Genomic DNA, 18,585 nt, shown 5'->3' with positions numbered 1-18,585 from the left:
CTGCCACGGTTCTCTTCACCGTACACCGAAAGGCCAAGCAGCCCATGTTTTTACATTCACACGTCTCTGATTTTGTCAGACGCCTGACATTTGTGTATCTGTTTTTCTGCAGCCTGGCTCTAACAGTCTATTATTCTGCCTTTATGTTTATCTGAGAGCGTGCGTCCTTGTCTGTTTATTGTATGCGCCATACATTTTCTTATACCGGCATCACGGGTTAATAGAACCTTGGGTGAAAGATTAGCATTCTTCCATCTAGCCCTGCATCAATCAATTTCAGTTTTCTGCATCCGAGTTCCATTGCAGCGGTCCAGAACTTTTATTGTCATTAACATAAACTGTATAGCGGGGTGGAAAAATAGCCATCTGGGCTCCAGGTTTTCGTTGTTTAAAGTCAGTGCACTCCTAATAAGAAATTTTTGCGATGAGGCTGCTGATTTGTGTTTCTGTTGATTATAAGTAAGTAATTAAGTGTATCTGGGCCAAGCGTGTCACACCGATTTAAACGCTTCCGAGCCAATTAGAAAACTTAAGAGCCCTGCCCAGAACTCCCTCATTATCTCGCAGATTCCGTGAGATTCTTTCTTCGCATGAAGAGGATGAAGTTGCTCGACGCTCCAGCGATTCCCAGTGAAGACTGCATCCTCCTCGGTTCAATCGGCGCAGCTCATTCTTTGCGAGAAAAGAGAAGACGGAATCTGAAGTTGTCCTTCATTAAAGGACATGTGTTATTTGATTGCATCCCTGAACTGAAGATGCTCTACAGAGCTGAGGAGGAAGTTGGGTGGATTTACAATAAATAAATAGATAATTATTTTGGTCACCGTGTCCCATCTGTGGCTGATATGCTTCATTTATCTGTGACAGGCAGTGTTAAATAATAAGAGGATAAATACGGAATCCAATCCAAACGTGGCAAGCCTCTCCGGGTGGGGGGGGGGTTGTGGGGTGAAAGGAAGATAATTAAATCGAGCCAAAGCCTTGACTCGTTCCAACATAGACAGCCGTGAAACAGCCCAGTGCACAGATATTTTTTTACGGGCAGATTCGGACCTCCAGCAGCCAAGCGGCCTCATAAAGAAAGGCTGAATCCACCCATCCTACAGTTCCTGGTTTCCTGTCCAGCCCCAGAGTTGTGGTCCATAGGGGTCCACCTTCAGGCTGAGCTACCTGCCAGGGCGCTGCTCTGTCTGCTCCCCCCTCATCAACAGTCCCAACGAGCAGACAGCCAAGGACCACTGGCAGGTAATGAATCGCACTTTGCAGTCCATGTCGCAGTGCCACATTGTTTCGAAAAGGAGGCCTGAGGAAAATCTGGAAGCCAATGCAGATTGCTTATCGGTAATTTGTACCGGGACTGAGCGATATATGCCAAATTTAATCAATGAGGCTGAAATGAGGAGAAGCTGGTCCAACCCAGCCATTTGAAAAGAGATAGCATGAGACATAGCGAGATAAACATAAATCAAATAAATAACCTGACAGTTGTAATTTGTCAGTTGTCATCACTGGAAACATACACATTAAACTTCCTTAGAAATAATTTGAAACTGAAATACAAAACCAAATGCTTGCACGTATTTATTGTCAGTGACCCTCATGCATAGCATTAACAGCCCACCAGGGGGCTTCTAAGACGTTTGCCAAAACAACAATGTAAAAAAAAAAAAAAAGGAGATAAATAAAATAATAACTGCATCAGAAGTCCCACCTACTTCCTATTTGAGCGGCAGCACGATTAAAAACTCATCCGGTTGTTGAATTTTTCATTATTCTCCCGTTTCCACCAATTCCCAGACTTTTCCACGGCACAATGGAGAGGCAGCTCGTACCGAGTCAACGTTCTCCACAGGGGCGCCACAATGAAAGCCGGCCTGTCAACCTTGACTCGACTTTGTAACTTTGCTGGTTTCGACGCCTTTTGCACAACCATCTACGCAAATATCCCCCTTTTTTTTTTTTTTTTTTTTTATCTCTCTGCTACCGAGCCGCTACAGCCACCAAGGTCAAAATGATGCTGTTTGAACGCTCCAAACACAACTTTTTTTTTTTCCATTGCCAGAGTGAAACCATGCGACCGTTAGCCTTCAAAACCTCAGTTAGCCTCAGTATGCATGGACTAGAGTCCCTGTTAATGCATAACCATGAAAGGAACAGGGATCAGTGCGCAGATAAAATCTGTCACACAAACAGAAGTTTAGCCCTGAAATGGCAAATTTGGTGGAATTGGTTTCCGGGCAACGGCATGGAGGGATGATGATTTACGTGTGTGAGCTTTAGTTAAAGTTCTGTTCAGTTTCAGTGCTGCGACAAAATAATCATTGTCCTTTAACGCTGCAGCGACAGCAAGAGGAAAAACAGGAAGAGCTATCTGCTAGCCATGCCGATGCTTGGGAAATTTGCATCAACACTGCAGTAGAAACTGTTTGATCAGATTGGGCGGTGTCCTCGGGGGGGGAAAGATGTCCACTCCTGATTGGCTTTGACAAGAATATAATCCAACACCACATCAGGGCTCAGCCACGAGGTCCCAAATCCCAGCTGGTCTCATGTCATCCTTTGCAGGATGCCTCGAGCTGTTGCTGCCTGGCTCAGCCTGCAATATAAATCTAATTTGTCTGTATCAAATGAGACAGTTTTTTTTTGTTTTTTTTTTTCCCAAAGCATCTTCCAGTTTTGAGTGTCGCATGTGACGCGCGTCATAATTTCAATTTGCGCCGCCTCGTTTTTCACGCGCTGGCAGCTCTTGTTTTTCTGGTGCAAAGTTATTATTGGAACGGCAAAATCTAGGGTGCTGCATGAAACTCTCATATGGCGAGAACACTCGGGCTTTTTTTCATTTGCTTAAGGAGTGTTCTGGAGGCGCCCGCCGAGACAGACAGCAGACTTCGTGGATGAGACGTCTCTGATGTTGCGGCTGTCGGAAAACAAGAGACCTCCGGGAACCCAACGAGTCGCAGGAGGTGATCCGCTTTCTCCGTCGCGATGTTTCCTTTCCCCGTCACTGAAAAGCGTGCAACGCGGGGGCTTTACGCACGGCACTGCGCAATCCACCGCCGCGTGTGCATCGAATACGAGTGACATCACCGTTGTGGGAATGACCTCTCGTGACACCGTTGACACCCGCTGGACTCCACTGCAAAAGCACTCCGCTGCCACAGGAGAAGACTAATCAACTCGTAAGAGTTAAATGATGCTCTTGAAGGCTGTCCGTTATTCCCAAGCTGCCGCTGGGTTTTGTCATATAAATGAACAAGTGCCATTTCTCCCCGTACAAGTTTCTTCCTACCCAACATATAAATATATACGTTGATGTATAAATATCTTTTAACCTTATCCAATGTGTGCGTTGTGACAGAGTGGATCCCCTTCGAGGTCTGCGCAGGCCCGTTCAGCCCCACAGGTCCTCAGCTTCCCGGCCGAGTGCAGCAATGTGGCGCGTGTGTGAAGTGGATGGATGATGCCATTCCAGAAGCGACTGATGCTTCGTTTAAAAGCAAACCTCCAAACGGAGCTCAAGAGCAACAAGGTCACCAGGAAGGGAGGGAGGGAGGGAGGCAGCGTGTGCGTGTGTGTGTGTGCACGCTGGCTTTCATTGAAAGGCTTTGGATGGAGGGGCTCAGCACGACATCTTAATAGATTTATACTGTTTGGTTGCTCTGACCTTTTCGCTGTAAGCGACCTCACATCAAATTTCAGTTTTTAACAGAGATTGCAACTATAGCCGTAGAAAATGGAACAAAGAAAAACTGAAATAATTACTTCAAAGCTACATTAAGTGCAGATTTTTTTTTTTTTTTTTTTTTTTTTTTAATGCATGCCTAGGAAGATAAAACTTTAGCTAAAACTTTTTTTGTGCGTAAACAGCGGGCTAAAAATGCTGTAGAGCTTGCTTTGGCTGACTAATTGCAAGACTCCACTGAAGTCTAGAACAAGATAAAGATGGGTACAATGTAGCAGCCTCGCACATAACATTTCCCGGACGGTAAACATTGCTTTGAAATATTTTCAGCGCTACAAAAATCTGTTGCAAAGATTTCCATAATGAGAAAAGTTTGGAGAAAATGTACCTGCGCTCAAACGCATCGTTAACCCCGCGGCCTTTCATGCGTCGATGCAAATGTCACCGGCAAACACAATGCATACGCGGCGTTAAAGGCCACACTGCATCATCTTAGCGTCTGTTGGGTGGCTTTCATCAAGAAAACACAGGGCCGCCAAGCAAAAACCAACACATCTGCGTAACAGATCTTGACGACTTAGTGCAGCTTGTGTTCACACTCCCTTGTTTGTCTAATGACTTTCCAATAGCTAAATTCCACGGCTTTTGTTTGCGCGAGCCAAACCGAGCGGGTCTCCCCTGCATTACTCATCCTCTCCGTCCCGGCGGAGGAGGCTTTGATTAAGACCCTGATTAAATTGCCAAAACCACTTTTTGTAATCAGATCCATCTGCGCTCGCACACCTCAGGAGCATCACAGGTCAGAGTTTGTTTATCTGGATGCAGTGGAGACTCGTGATCGGAATTGGGAGTTGCACATTGCTGTGAATGTACTGTGGATTTTCTTTAGCCTAAAGTTTAAATATAAAATAAAGGGCGTGGGGGGGGGGGGGGGGGGGTTCAAGCACGCCAGTCATGACGTGCAATTTCTTTTTCGTCGTTGCACAGGTCAGTCATGCATGCTCTCCTCATTAGGCAAAAATACACAGTTAAGCCTCGGTCTGCAGGAAATGTTTCCGCTGCAAAGCCCCAACAAAGGAAATGCCGACTCAGTTTGGTCGGGTGTCGGGTGCACGTGCATCCAAAATACCGCCAGGCCTGAAGATCAGGCCATTCGGCGTCACAGGCAGCATGCACGTTTTGTGCATTCTGGCATGCATTAATGCTTGCACGCATCTAAATGTGTATGTAGTGAGTGTGTGTGCAACGTTTCAGCATATGTACTGGGTGGCTTGCAAGCACTCTGCTGGATAAATCTCAGAAAAAGAAAAGGGTCTTGCAATTCCACATACTAACCACTAGATGGGAGTGTTTCGTTTGACCAAAACCACATCCTGGTAGGGCCGAATGCTCAGACATTAATAATACTGAAAATGTTTTTCAACAACAACACAGAGTGGAATTAAAAGTGTGCAATTGTGCAAGCTAGCAAACGCTAATAAATTATCTTTATTGCAAATGCATGACTGTCTCATTGTATTAAGTTTTTGGCTTCGATTTAATAGAGGTCTGGAATGCCAATTGTCAAAGTTGGCTTATTTTTCCAGCAGTTTATGGGCCGACTCAAAATGCTAATTTTCCTCCTCCTCTCTTATTTTCAGCCCTCTGCGCCCGTGACCACATACAAAAGAATGAACTGCTCCGACTGCAAGTTTTAGTGACCAGAATTTGGAGTGGCACAATTACAAAAAAACGGGGTGGGAGCAGAGTGACTAGACTGGCCCCGGCACTCACTGGACTCCCCCAGGGTGAAATGCAAATCGATTATTCAGCAACCCAAATTTGGTTTTTAGGGACGGTTGATCTACTTTTGTTTCAGAAATGCGCATTTTTTCACACATTCGGAGGCAAATGCACAAGAAACTGGGCTTCTGCATCCAAGAAACGACACCGCTGTCAGAGAGATGTTTCATCCAGCGCATCTATTAGTACCAAAAGGCTTCGGGTGGTAGGATATAGACACAGGAAAAGACTAAATTAGACGGGAAAAAAACCAAGGGGGCATAAACAACTTTCACACTCTAAGAAACAGGCAGGAGCAAAGGCAAACAGGGCAACACCAGCAACAAACTGATGAATTATTGACAAACAGAAGGCTAGCAACAAAGACAGGAACTGCACGGAGGGACAAGGTGAAAACATATTTTCTTTAATTTTCTTTTCTTTTTCTTTTTTTTTAAAAAGTCTCTGAGCTTTCTCTAGCTATTAGGAAGGAATTAACCACATGGATTTGTGAGATGTTTTTACCTAGCCCTTTGGGTCAGTTTTAATCCACTGGAGAGGAAGCATCTTCCTCGTGCTGGTTAAGCAGAGAGCTGTCGCAGTTTTTCAGCAAAACCGGAAGGAATGTTTCCGAGATCCACTGAAGTCATCTCACACATCCATAGTAAAACAAAAAGCCCACAGAAAGCATTTTCAATGGCTTGGGAAAGAATGGAAGGTGATTGGAGACACTTTCTATCACATTCAAGCAGAACTGTTAAATTTGACACAGCCAGTTTTGCCAGGACGCTGAACCTCGAGGTTTCCGACTGGTGGAGGGGGCGACACCGGCCTCACTTTCCCACCCGGCGCCCCTCCCACGCTGCAACGCCGAGCTCGCCAAAGCTAGCCAAGGCTGATGCAAAAAAGCATTTTCTGCATTTCTTTACCTCTGAACATTCCATTTAAATCAAATTGAACACAAGCAAGTGGGACGTCAGCAAGCTCTTCGAAACGCCGGCTGGTTCTCCACTTCTTCTTCTTGGAGGCAGCTCGCAGTCGCCATTCCAAGGTTTCCAATTTAAACCGTGAGATTTGTTACTGCAGCCTTTGCGGCGATTCAAACGCTGTTCGGCTGGTTTTCGGAAGATAGACGGTCCAGCGGGCGGGTCAAGGTTAGCTTGCCGATAACGCACGGCGACGCCCTCTTGTCATGCAGTGGGAAACGTAGAACAGCGACCCGGCGGCACCACGAGCACACCGTACGTGCACTATAGGCGATTGTTTTCTCCTCTTCTCCAAGAACCTCCTCCACCCAGTAATCCATCCAACCAACCAACCCAAGCTCTCTCTCACACACACACAAACACATATACAGGCTCCTCCCACCCACCTCCCCTCGCTGAGTGCGCCTCGTAAATCACCATCAGCAGTGTGGTCACAGTGCACGCCGGGCTGAAGACAAGAGTGAGGCGAGCGGAAGATGGAGGTGAGGGAATCTCAGAGAGGGCAATAAGAAACAAGAAAGAAAGAAAGAAGGAAAGAAAGAAAGAAAGAAAGAACAAACAAAAGAAAGAAAGAAAATGGGACTCATTTCTCACGCTCGCTGACTCCCCCCACCTCCTCCCAGAGCCGCTACGAGGACTCCGTCATCAAAACACAGCGAGGCGTGCCGCGCTCACTCACTCTCAGTGGCTCGTGGACACACGCGCGCTCACACACACACACACACACGCAGAGCTCCAAGATGCAGCAGCAAGGGAGCCTTTCCTCCGATTCCCTGTCAGGTAAATGCAAAATTAAACGTCTCGTGCCACTGTTGCGTTTTGTTTCGTCTCCCCACCACCGTCCTCCGGCATCACCGTTCCATCTTGTTTCACCACCCTCCCTCAACGCTGTGTTTTCAAAATGACACATTCTTCTCTCCTTCCGTCTTGTTTCCCTGGTTTCTCGCTCTCATTCCAGCTCCCTGTACCCATCTGTCCATTTTCATTTTATCCTGCTTCCTTCCCCCTACCCCACTCCCCCTCCCCGTGCATGCCCATAGGTGCATATGTTCATTTACAAGAGGTGATAATGACTGTTTATGCAAGGAAGGGGGGGGGGGGGGGACTGGGGACTAAAGAGAGTAGCTTCTGCGCCCATATGGCACTACTAAGAAGAGTGTGTCTGAGTGAAACAGCTGTGAAAGTGCATGCAGACTGCAGGAGATTGCCTTGTTCTGACCCAGATACAACGACAGGGCTGGTGCTGCACCCAATGGTTGTTTTACTCTAAAAAAAAAAATAATAATAATAATAATATTAACGTGCAGCAGCTTCCAGGTGACTGCCAAAACATTAGCTGTTGTGTCGTTTGTTTGGTTGTCTGTTTTTAACTGTGGTGAGAGTGCCAGATCTGTACGCTCACTCTGCTCCTGAAGGAAAAATCCCCCCAAAAAAAACAGACATAAGAAGAGTCTCGGCTATTCAAACGGGTATTTTTTTGGGGGCCGGGATGTGCCTTTCCTCGCCCGCGGAGGGCTGATGGGACTCCCCTGCCACCACGAGGACCCTGCTGGGGATCGAAGCTGGCGAGCGCGCTCACTTCTTTGATTAGTTATGTAAGTCTTTTGGAGCCGGAGCCAGAGAGATGTGAACCTCCGGGGCGGCACTTCTGCGTTTGTCTTGGTTTTGCATTAGTCAGGAGCCGAGGACTGCGACTAAATAATTCAAATGATATCCCCCCCGCCCCCCCTCTTTTTGTTTTGTTTGTACCGCCACCAAAAGCCGAGGGACAAAGGGAAAGTCAAGTAATTATAGACGGTGAGATTTAGGGTTGGAAGAGGAATTTGGAAAGAAATAATAGTAGTTCTTATGCTAATGTCTTATCATGTCTTCATGTATTTGGCAGCATTGTTTATTTTTCTTGGGAGTTAATTAGTGCGGCACGAGCCACACAGCCAGTTCGTGCCAAACACAAGATGGACATTCTCTGTCCTCGCATGGACCGGATAGGCTTCCAAATCAAACTGAGATTTCAGATTCGCAGTCAATTCAGTTTTGCCGAATTAGAATTTCCAGTCTTCAATTTGTTGACAGGAATTTTATTTTTGCGAGCCCATCCTAACTAGTGTCTTTTGTTGTCAAACAGAAGAAGACTGATAAGAGTCTAATTATTCACCAAAATGAAGCAGATTTTTTATTTTGTTTTTGGAAATTGCGAGCATTCGAGGCCATTTGCACCAATCCAACAAATCTTATGGAAATCTTTTTTGTGGCAGGTATCTTATTCAGTGGCAATCAAGAAAAGCTCCAGGGTTTTCTTAGAAAAAAAAACAAAGCAGATCCTTTCTGGGAACTGCAAAACTTAATCAAAGTTTTGTCGTGGTTTAAAAAAGACAGAACGTCAGAGAGCGATGCCTGGTTCGTGCAGAGGAAAGGAAAAGAGGAAGAGGAAAAAATACTGATTGGCAGACTGAGGCTGCCGGTGGAACAGCGACTTGTGAGGGGGGGGGAGAAAAATCAACACTCAAATTTTGCGCTTCCCGCTTCCTGCATCACTCTTTGTCTGGCGCCTCGCCTGTCTCGTCTTTCATCTCGGTGCACTCGTTATCATTCATATACCTTCCACTACCAGTTGATTCAAGTCATCACTCTAGCCTGCTTTTTCTCTAACAAAACACCAACTACACAGCTGCACAACTGCAAGATGACTGTTCCCAAAAAAAAATATTTACAATGTTTTTCAGCGGCAAAAGGAAGATTAATTCAAACCAAAATTCCCTTTCTTGGATGAAATTTAACAGTGATTACTAATGCTTAGATAATGTTGGACCACAATTTGGCAACGCTTGGATTGCAAAAACTAATAAGCTCACGATGCGAAAAGACCACAACTGTTGCAAGGATGTAATAAAAAGAGAGAAAAGTCAATGATGTCTTGCTTTTCCAAATCCAAGCATAGCTGCAAGTTCTACACGGAAACACCCGAGTGTGGAGTCTCTGTGTTTTACAAGCGATATTTTGTGGATAAAGAAAACGTGTTTCGCAAGATACGGGCAGGTGTGCGGACAATCGACACACGCAAAGGTTTGACGGCGGCAGCGGTGAGGGCAGGTCGCAATTACGCAACACGTGCGATGGCGAGAGGCACACGTTAAAGTTCACACGGTGTCAAAAGCCGGGGAAGGTGTTCGGCGGCCGAGGAAAAATAATGCGCTTGAGAGGAAGAACGGAAAGGTCAACAACACATCCGGCTTCAATCTTTGCAGCTGCCACTCCGGCCACAGCTTTCATAAGCTGCTTTGCCAGACATGTGGAACTAGCAGCTATTCTCTCTGAGGATTCAAAGGAGTGCGAACTTGTTGCGGATCCATCTTGAAAAGTGGTGGTCGTTTTTTTGGACGGTCGGAGGATTAGATTACCCAACCAATCAGCATCCTTAGACGAGAAAAGGGCAGGAGCTGCGGCCCAGGTGTAGTTGGGACAAAAACAGGGCAAACGCAGCCGGCTTGTGAACAACGGTGGCCTCAATTAGACAATGTTTCCTCATTAAAGGAAGAGCAATAAAGAGCGCTCAAGGCTTTTTTTCTACCCCCGACTGCTTTCGCCTATAGAGATTAGTTAAACACAACACGTCCGTGCACCAACGCAAAGCCTGTCGCTAAGTAAGGTTTAATTGGCTATCAAGACCGCCCCCCTTGAGAGCACTTCTTGCTCAGTGAACTGGGAGCTGCTGAAGGAGAGCACGGTGGGAAAGGTTTCGAAGCCTTACGTCCAAGTCCAATGATAGCGATTCATCTTAGTTTAAAGTCACGTCTCAAATCTGCGCTTTAAATTGTATTTCGGTCTCAAGCGGCTGCCTCACGTCAAAGCAATCAAACTCGGCTGCATCGAGAGGAGCATTTTTTTTTTTTCCGCTTCTTCGACTCGTTCAGCTGACGGATGAAGCGTTTTCGTTGTCTTCAAGCTGCTGGAGCGCATTTAGTACCGCTGCCCCCTTCCACATGTTCACCGACAGCCGGACCCCAGCGAGGTGTGCACGAGTCTTAATAAGCCGCTGTCAGCAACGGCCGCCTGACCTTTTCAACAGCTACTTGCAATATTTGTGGAATCGCATCCTTCATAAAATCCCTCGCTCACAAGCGCATATACGTACATCCAATCCTACACATCAACGGCGTCTCGAAATGCCAAAGAAGCCGCAAGCTTCTTCAAAGGAGGCTCTCGAGTCTTTATGCTCCCGCAAGGTGGGTTTTAACCCGGCGGCAAATATGCAAATTGGAAGATGGAATTCTGCGAATGAGCTGAAATGGATTGTAGTTGCACGTAACAAATACTAAACTTATGCAATGTCCAGTTTATATGACATGATCGCAAAAACAACAACAACAGATTGACCGATGAGGACATTAAAAAATATTCCTCAATTTCATCCCCAGAAAAAAATTGGAAAAATAAATAAATATACACCACTAACCCTAAATCTGGCATCGCTGCATCTTCTGCTCGATGCTGCAAGCCTCTCTGAGGCAGCTGGGGGAGGGGGGTTGAAATCCATATCGCGTGGGACCCAGAGAACCTTCTCTGTGATGAAAAGTCAATATCGGGTTTATTTGCGCGGCGCTCGCGGTGATACCTGGGAAGAAAGCCTAAAATATCGTCTAAAGCCGGTTCCATTTATAAAACGCCGCGCAGAGAAGCCACGCGGCCTACACAATCCTGCCATTCTTGTCTTTGCGCGTCACTGAGAAGTTTGTGTTTCGCAGCGTCCCGTCTTCAGTCTCTCGCCACCACCGAATGTCGCTAATAATACCTCCACACTCCAACCATCAACGGATATGGAGTCTGCTGAAGGGTGGTCTTTACTTCATGGACCCCCGCCCCCTGCGCCCGCGCCATCGTCTCCGTCGGCCGCTAATACGTAAAAACACACGGCGCAGCTTTATGTAAATGCAAAGTGAGAAGGCCACGGAAGTGGATTAGAGAGCCGAGCTGATGGGAACGCACTGGGAGAGATGCACTTATTCGCGATGCGACGCTTGCGCCTGCGAACACGCACAGAGCCCAGTGAATATAATCACGACCTGTTGTGTCTTTGCCCTTCTTTATTTATTAAAGCCTCATCGCAGTGCGCTTGATGATGTAACCGCTGGAGGTGGCATCATAACGAACATAAGCTTAAGTGCTCTTGTTCGCTTTTCTGAAAAAAAATGTAAAAAAAAATAAAATAAAAGTGGGCTAGCAGTATCACAAAAAAATCAAATAGCATTTGAAAAAAGCAACAAAAAAAAAACTTTCAATTTATCATCCGGAAATTAAAAGGTTAGCAGAAGTGGCAAGTTTGTATTCTATCGCTTCTAACTTGTGTGTGCATTACAAATATTCCTTAAATAACACAAAGCGTTTTTTTAGAAAAAGGACTAAAAATCAGCCCATATTCTTTTTTTATATTCCAAGGCAGCTGTTTAAACATTTAGCAAAGCAATCTGCGACCATTGAGCTCAGTGTGTCGGAAAACGAGTGCAGTCCGCCAGTGTGAGTGTGCCTGTGCACCCAGGAAACGCTAATGCCTGCAAAATATTGATTTTGAGCAGAATAAGTCAATGTCATATCCCTGATCGATAAATCGAGGCCGCAACATAAATCACATGATTTATGTGAGATCAGGGAGTCGCCCTTGGAGCTGCCAGTCATCCTGAGTTACCAGGTTCCACTCGAGTAACATTGCGTCTTCTCACGCAGCCGGCCTGTCGCTTTTTTTTCTTCTTTTCTTTTTTCCATTTTCTCCCACTGTTCCGTCGTTCCGGGAGCCGAGCAGCCGTGTTGGCTGAGAGATTTACACACCGACGATAAAAGATGCCGAGCTCGGCTGCGTCCCAGATGATACCACCACCACCACCACCACCCCACCACCCCACCGCTCGAGGAAAGCGAGACTAGATTTTTACAAGAAGAAGAGGGAGGGGCGGGGTGGGGGGGGACACAGCAAGTCAACGACGCCGCTCGTTTTTGCCTTTTTGTCGTTTGCCTCCTTCCCCCTCGTTTCCTACCCTCGATTTCACAGCCTCCTGCAGTTACGCACGGCTGCATAATTTGATAAAAGTTCCAAGTGGAGAAACGTGTCTCCGAAAGCTGCTCCCGCTAAACGTGCGTGACCTGCTCCCGTCCGCCGTGCTGCTGTGAGCTAATCAGACAGCCGCAAAAACTCTGCTGGCACATTAATGTGACTGTGCACTTGTGCCTTCGTCTAATGGGATGAGGATGACGGGGCGGGGGTGGGGTGGGTGGCGTTTGTTGATGATGATGATGATGATGATGATGATGAAGAAGTAGTTAGGGGCAGGTAAAATATGAAACAGCCAGCTGCTCAGACAGACTGATCAAAGCCAAACGGCTGAAACAAAGAATGCAACATTTGCACTTTGCGTGTATTTCGCAGGCTGGGGTCCTGTCCTGGGCACAGCGCTGGCAAATCCATCCGGTCCTGAATTACATCATTAAAAAACACATAGCAAGAGCCGCTCCCAATGTGGAGTATGAATAATATGAAATTCATTACATCGAATATTCATTGTGAAACTGAAAAAGAGAGGTCCCGGAAGCGCTCTGACAGTTATTTTACTTATTTATTTATTTTATTTTTTTGTATTTATATTCTGTGGCGGCGATGAGAAGAAAACCTTCTATTTTCAAAGTGGCTGCCATCAGCACAAAAAGATGGAAATGCATTGCATAAAATAAACCGGATGCTGCCTCTGCAATTCATTCTCTTTTGAAAAAAGAAAGGCTAGAGCTCTTGTATTAAAGGGACAGTTTCACCCAGCAAGGTGAATCACCTTGACGAGGCTTTTTCGATCCGTGCCTTGAAATGCATCCGGGGTGAAAGAAACAAACATCAAGGTAAACCAGACACATGTTCAGACTGTTCATGTGATGTCATCCAAGTGTGTGGAAGGCAGTCTGGCGGCACGGTTCGACTTGAAACGGTGGCGTCGGCTGCAATTTTGCAGCCGATGTTTTTCGGCTACGAGCGCAGCGCCAACGCCGTCTGTTCACCAAGTGGGTACTCCAAGAATGACATTCGCTAGTTATTTCCCGCATCACCTCAGCAAAACTTTAACCCAGGTGTTGTGCATGTTAGCCAGTGACCAAACAAGCCCGCTTTGTCCCAGCGATGCCGCCTCATAGCAAGAAGGTCGTGGGTTCGATTCCGGGCCTGGGACCTTTCTGTGGGAAGTTTGGCTGCTCTCCCCGTGTCTGCATGGGTTCTCCCCGGGTTCTCCGGCTTCCTCCCACAGTCCAAAGACATGCATGTCAGGTGAATTGGAAACTCTAAATTGTCCGTAGGTGTGTATATGAGTGCGAACGGTTGTCTTTGAACTGCCGACTTGTCCAGGGTGTCGCCCTGCCTTCGCCCTATGACAGCTGGGATAGGCTCCAGCAGACCCCCGTGACCCCGAGCACAGGAGTAAGCGGGTATCAAAAATGGATGGATGGATGGAATTGGATCACATCAATGAGGCGGCGGCTCCCTCCGCGTGACAGCGTGAGATTTGACAGGCTACGTTTCCCACTAGGAAAAATTGCATATGTATCGCTGTGAGAGATTTAATGCCGACGTCGGCGCTGGAGGTGTCAGCAGAAGAGGAGAATCCAATCTCTTGTCTGTCAAAGACGTTTGAATTTATACATTTGTGTCAACAGAAACCCTTGGGAGGGGGGGGGGGGGAGCTAGGAGTGACGGTGGTCATCCGTGACCTCTCCAGCCAGATGGTTTGCACATTTTGAAATGGATATGAATGAAAAAAGCCGGAGTTCCTGCTTCTGCTCATGTTATCTTTTTGCAAACATTCTGCATGTGGCTGATATCTCTCACAAGCTCTCCTTCTCTCTCTCTCTCTCTCTCTATGTGCAATTGTTTTCCCCTGCCCCCGCCTCCCCGCCTAGATGTGAGGTTTCCATCGAGACGATGGCCGTCACGTGGTCACTCGTACGAGGAGCAGACCGCGTGGAACCCAAAGTACTGTGTGGGTGCCGACTGTCAGCTGCTGCTCCTGAATGACGAGGAGGAGGAAGTGGTGAGAGCTGACAACAACACCCCGCTGTTGTCCGGAACGTCCTTCTGTGTCACCATTGTCTCCCCATCGTCTGCTCGTCTTCCTTACTACTGCTCCCAGTCAGCGGAGGTGGAAGCCTCCGCAAGCGTCTTCGCAGCTAGTGTTCGAGACTTCGGTCCTCAGTGACAAATCATCCCAATAAGATACCAGCAAAGACGCAATTTTAGTGACAGTCGGATCTGATTGCAGATCAATCAATGAATCAGTCGACTTATATTTGTACAGCGTTAAATCACATTCAAAGGCGTCTCAAAGCACTTTGTACATTCAGAGGAAAAACCAACTGGGCCCCCAGAGCAAGCAAGGTGGCAACAGTGGCCAGGAAAAACTTCCCATGTGGGAAGAAACCGAGAGCAGATCCAGACTCTAGAGGGCCGTCATCTGCCTATGACCAGTTGGGGTGAGAAGGAAATACAAAAAATGTAGAGAGAGAGAGAAAGAGAGAGAGAAAAATGGAAGTAGCTAGAGTGGCAGACAGGCCAGAGTAACAACAAAGCTCTCACAATATAGATTTAGATAGGGGAAAGAAAAATCAAATATAGGAATACAGAAAGACACATAAATATGTGAGGTGTGTCAGTAGAAACATGGAGATGTATATACATATATGTGGTTGCGTCGTATACATCAAATTATTCTAAAATTTAAATATGCTTAAATGTTAAGTGGTGGGGTTGTATAGCTGCTCTATGTAGAATGTTTGTTATAGATGCTTTAGGGACGGGTTGGTTGGAGTTGATTATATGGGCGTAGATAAATAATGATGCTGCACATAAGCTAAACTGGTCAGTATGATGGGTGACAGGCTGAACTTTCAAGCCCTTTGAACACACGCAGTAATTTGGCCCTTTATTACTGCGACAACCGGACAGTGTCAGCGGGATTCAGCTCTCATTCAAAGTCCCCTCAAGGGAGAGGGTCGGTTGCCGTGCGCAGCCCGATGAGTCGGACTGTGGTGCCCATTGTTTGGTGATTGGTGTCACATTGGATAACGCACGCCTCTGTGAGATTAGACGTTTTCATCGCCACCCGTATCCTCCATACTAAACACATTAGGCCAACAACACACGGATTAAAGGATTATGATGTAAAAATATCAAAAACGGCATATTTAACAATTACGGGGAATTTGTATGATATCTTCAAGGAATTTTTGATTAAGCTGCAAAAAATATTGTTATGAAGCGAATTCTAAAACATCAGGTTAGAATTAGTCTCCAAATCCGTGGTATATGACGATATTTTGATCATTTTCAGAATAAGTGTCAGCCACTACCTAATGTTTGCCTTTGTTTGTCCAAAAAGATGCTAAATTCTGTAGTTTACATGACTTACATATGTACATTTTTTTCATTGACCATGATCAGCACAAAGTAGCAGATACAGAGTCCAGTAGAGGGCAGTAGTTGAGCAATGTAAATGGAATGTCTCACATTGCACATACAAGTTTGTGTCCTGTGTTGGCTGGAAGGGCTTCCTTCCTTCTGTAGTTTGTGTGTTTATGATTAGGTTTTATTTGGTATTAATGATGGCTACATGCACCTGGCAGAGCAAATAGAGTGAATTATAATCATTAAGAGTTGATCTTGAGAATCAATCCATTATATAACTATTATTACAAATCATTATTTCCTATTTAAGCTCGGGGGAAAAAACAAAAACCCATAATGATACCTACTCAATTTCAACTACAAAACAAAAACTAAACTAAATGTTCTGGGTGTCCAGTTTCTCCACTTTTCCCTCTTTTTATTACTTAATTCGTTGCTCCCATGACGCCAGCGCCATCCCTTTGAGGGGTGTGGCCTCCTGCCCCTGTCCCAACTTTCTCCTCCTCTGATGCCTGACATTTTATTTCCACCTCTGACACTCTCCGGAAGGTGTATTAGACTAAACATGTCAAGAAGTCCCATAGTTCTACAGCAGTGGTTTACTTGAGCTTTACAGCTCTATTGGTATTTGCCATTTGCTTTAATGGAATAATCCAATCAGCGTTTGCGTCCGTGGCAAAAGCAATTACCTTGATTGAATTAGGAAAGGTGCACGGCCGTCGCACGGCCGCTGCTTCTCCCTGCTTCGCCCTGACATTTCAGCAGCTCGTTCCATATTTGAAAATGACCGGACGAGCGTTCGTCCGCAAAACTAACAACTCCATTTATGAATGGGTGAGTGAGAAAACAACTGGATTAACAGGCAGAAAAGTCCAACGGATCCTGCACAAATCCCCAGCTCGTACAGTAGCGTTCCAGGAAGGCGGATTCCCGGCTTCCTGCGACGCTTCGCCGTCTCCCAAACCGAACCGTTTCCGTCAGCACTGGGACTCGAATTACAGCTCCCGTTGCTTAGTCATTACGCCTTAAGCCCGGCTCCCGCTAGAGACACGCACAGAGGTGACTCCGTGAGGCGATCAAAACACGCGGCGAGATAAACAGGCCACCGCGAAGAGACCAAGAGGGACCGGGCACGGCGCAGAGAAGTGCGAGGACGTTTTGATAAGTCATTATCGCTCCTTCTTGGAGGACATCGGGCCCTCCTGTCCGTTTTTCACTCTTTCAGTCCACGATGTCTTACAAGCTGCGCCTCTTCTTCTGTCACCTGCTTAATCTTTCGGAGCCAAACAGGTATAGAATTAAAGCTGCGCGGAGATAACTGACGTGTCTTTAATGTCTCGGCCGAGTCCTCGTTTATCAGGAGCTCCACGCCTATTGTGTGCTTTGAAGGCCCAACACAGTGACCAGAATAACCACAACAACACAGATAAGGGCGCTGCAGGCCCTGTTGTGTTTATGGCAGACACCATCCCTCTTCCTCACTCATGCCTCTATCTTCTCTTTGTGCTTGCTTTTTCGTGTCTCTGTCAGATTTTGTTTGGCCGCTTATCTGTCCTAAGGAAATAAAAATAAAAAAATCCCTGCCTCCTTGTGTCTCTCCTTGCCTCCAACAGGGCCGTCCCTTGTTTTTGCAGGAGAGGCGATCTGCGTCATGCAGGGTCCACCTCCTTCGACGCACCATCAGCGTCCCGGTGGAGACACATTTTCCAGAATTCCACAGCCAGCTGTCCACCGAGAGCGGTCAGTGTAAGCCTGAGGACACAACTCTGCAGCGATTTTACACACACGCACACATGCACACGCACGGCCAGACGATTACCTCATCCTGTGCAGGAGCTTGAAAAGTCTTCCTCTAATCTAACTGATATAATTCAACGGGAATAAGAATTAATAAAAGAAACACGATTGATGAGATTATACTTTTTTTGTTGTTCTTGTTGTTATTGTTATTGACTTATGGTATCGTAACATCTAGAGTCATGGGTTTTACCCATGTGTTTTCAGTTTCTTTGATTGTGTTGTTTGGTTTGTTGGTTGTGCACTTTCTGAACATACCTAGGTAATAAGGACGAATCTGGTATTTTATTAAATGTACAATATTGAATTTGCAGCGGTCGTTGTTCTGTAAAGTATAATTTATTGTAAGACAGATCGTCCCACCAGGATAGTTTTTAATAGTGTGTGTGTGTGTGTGTGTGTGTGTGTGTGGTGGTGGTGGTGGTGGGGGGGGGGGGGGTGCGCTGCTGCAACTTTGTTTTTGTTGTGCATTTTTGCTCTAAGTTTCAAACAAACTAGAGTTCTTCGTGGCTCTTAACATTTAAAAATCAGACGTACTGGTACTCACCCAGATTACCCGACTTCCGCCATCCAACACGTCAAAACAAATGAATGGCAAAAGACCAGGACCCGATCATCACTTGACACGCCACGCCTGAAACCCGAAACACGGACCCGATCAGCAGCGATGCTACAGCCGATAAGCTAGTTTAGAAATAAACCTCTGCGCCTTACCTGAGCTCGTGCAGGTTACACAGATCCACGCTCACCGCTGTCGCGCTTCCTGTCTTGCTCTAATTAGCAGCATGTTTGCTCCACGCGACGGCGTCACTCTCTGACTATAAAGACACCTTGTTCTTCCGTAATTGTTTGTGTTTGAGCGCGCCGCCGTCTGTGAACTTTAACCTTTCGCTTCAGGACAATCACGACACTCGGTTTGTGACAGCTGATGCACC

At 46.4% G+C, this 18,585-nt stretch overlaps 1 protein-coding gene across 1 annotated transcript; it reads left to right on the top strand.

Moving 5' to 3' along the window:
* Window positions 1-6,957: 6,957 nt before the first annotated feature.
* Window positions 6,958-17,926, top strand: LOC142881877 (ras/Rap GTPase-activating protein SynGAP). The gene is made up of 3 exons (XM_076016295.1): window positions 6,958-7,209; window positions 14,353-14,483; window positions 17,467-17,926. The coding sequence occupies exons 1-3, from the start codon at window positions 7,170-7,172 to the stop codon at window positions 17,692-17,694; spliced, it is 399 nt and encodes a 132-aa protein (XP_075872410.1). The 5' UTR covers window positions 6,958-7,169; the 3' UTR covers window positions 17,695-17,926.
* Window positions 17,927-18,585: the final 659 nt, after the last annotated feature.

Source organism: Nelusetta ayraudi, unplaced genomic scaffold (genome assembly GCF_046127955.1).
Source record: "Nelusetta ayraudi isolate G7.1 ecotype Tasmania unplaced genomic scaffold, CSIRO-AGI_Nayr_v1 ptg000221l, whole genome shotgun sequence".
Taxonomy (NCBI): domain Eukaryota; kingdom Metazoa; phylum Chordata; class Actinopteri; order Tetraodontiformes; family Monacanthidae; genus Nelusetta; species Nelusetta ayraudi.
The sequence above is the reverse complement of the archived record's forward strand: the minus strand, read 5'-3'. Positions and strand labels throughout refer to the sequence as shown.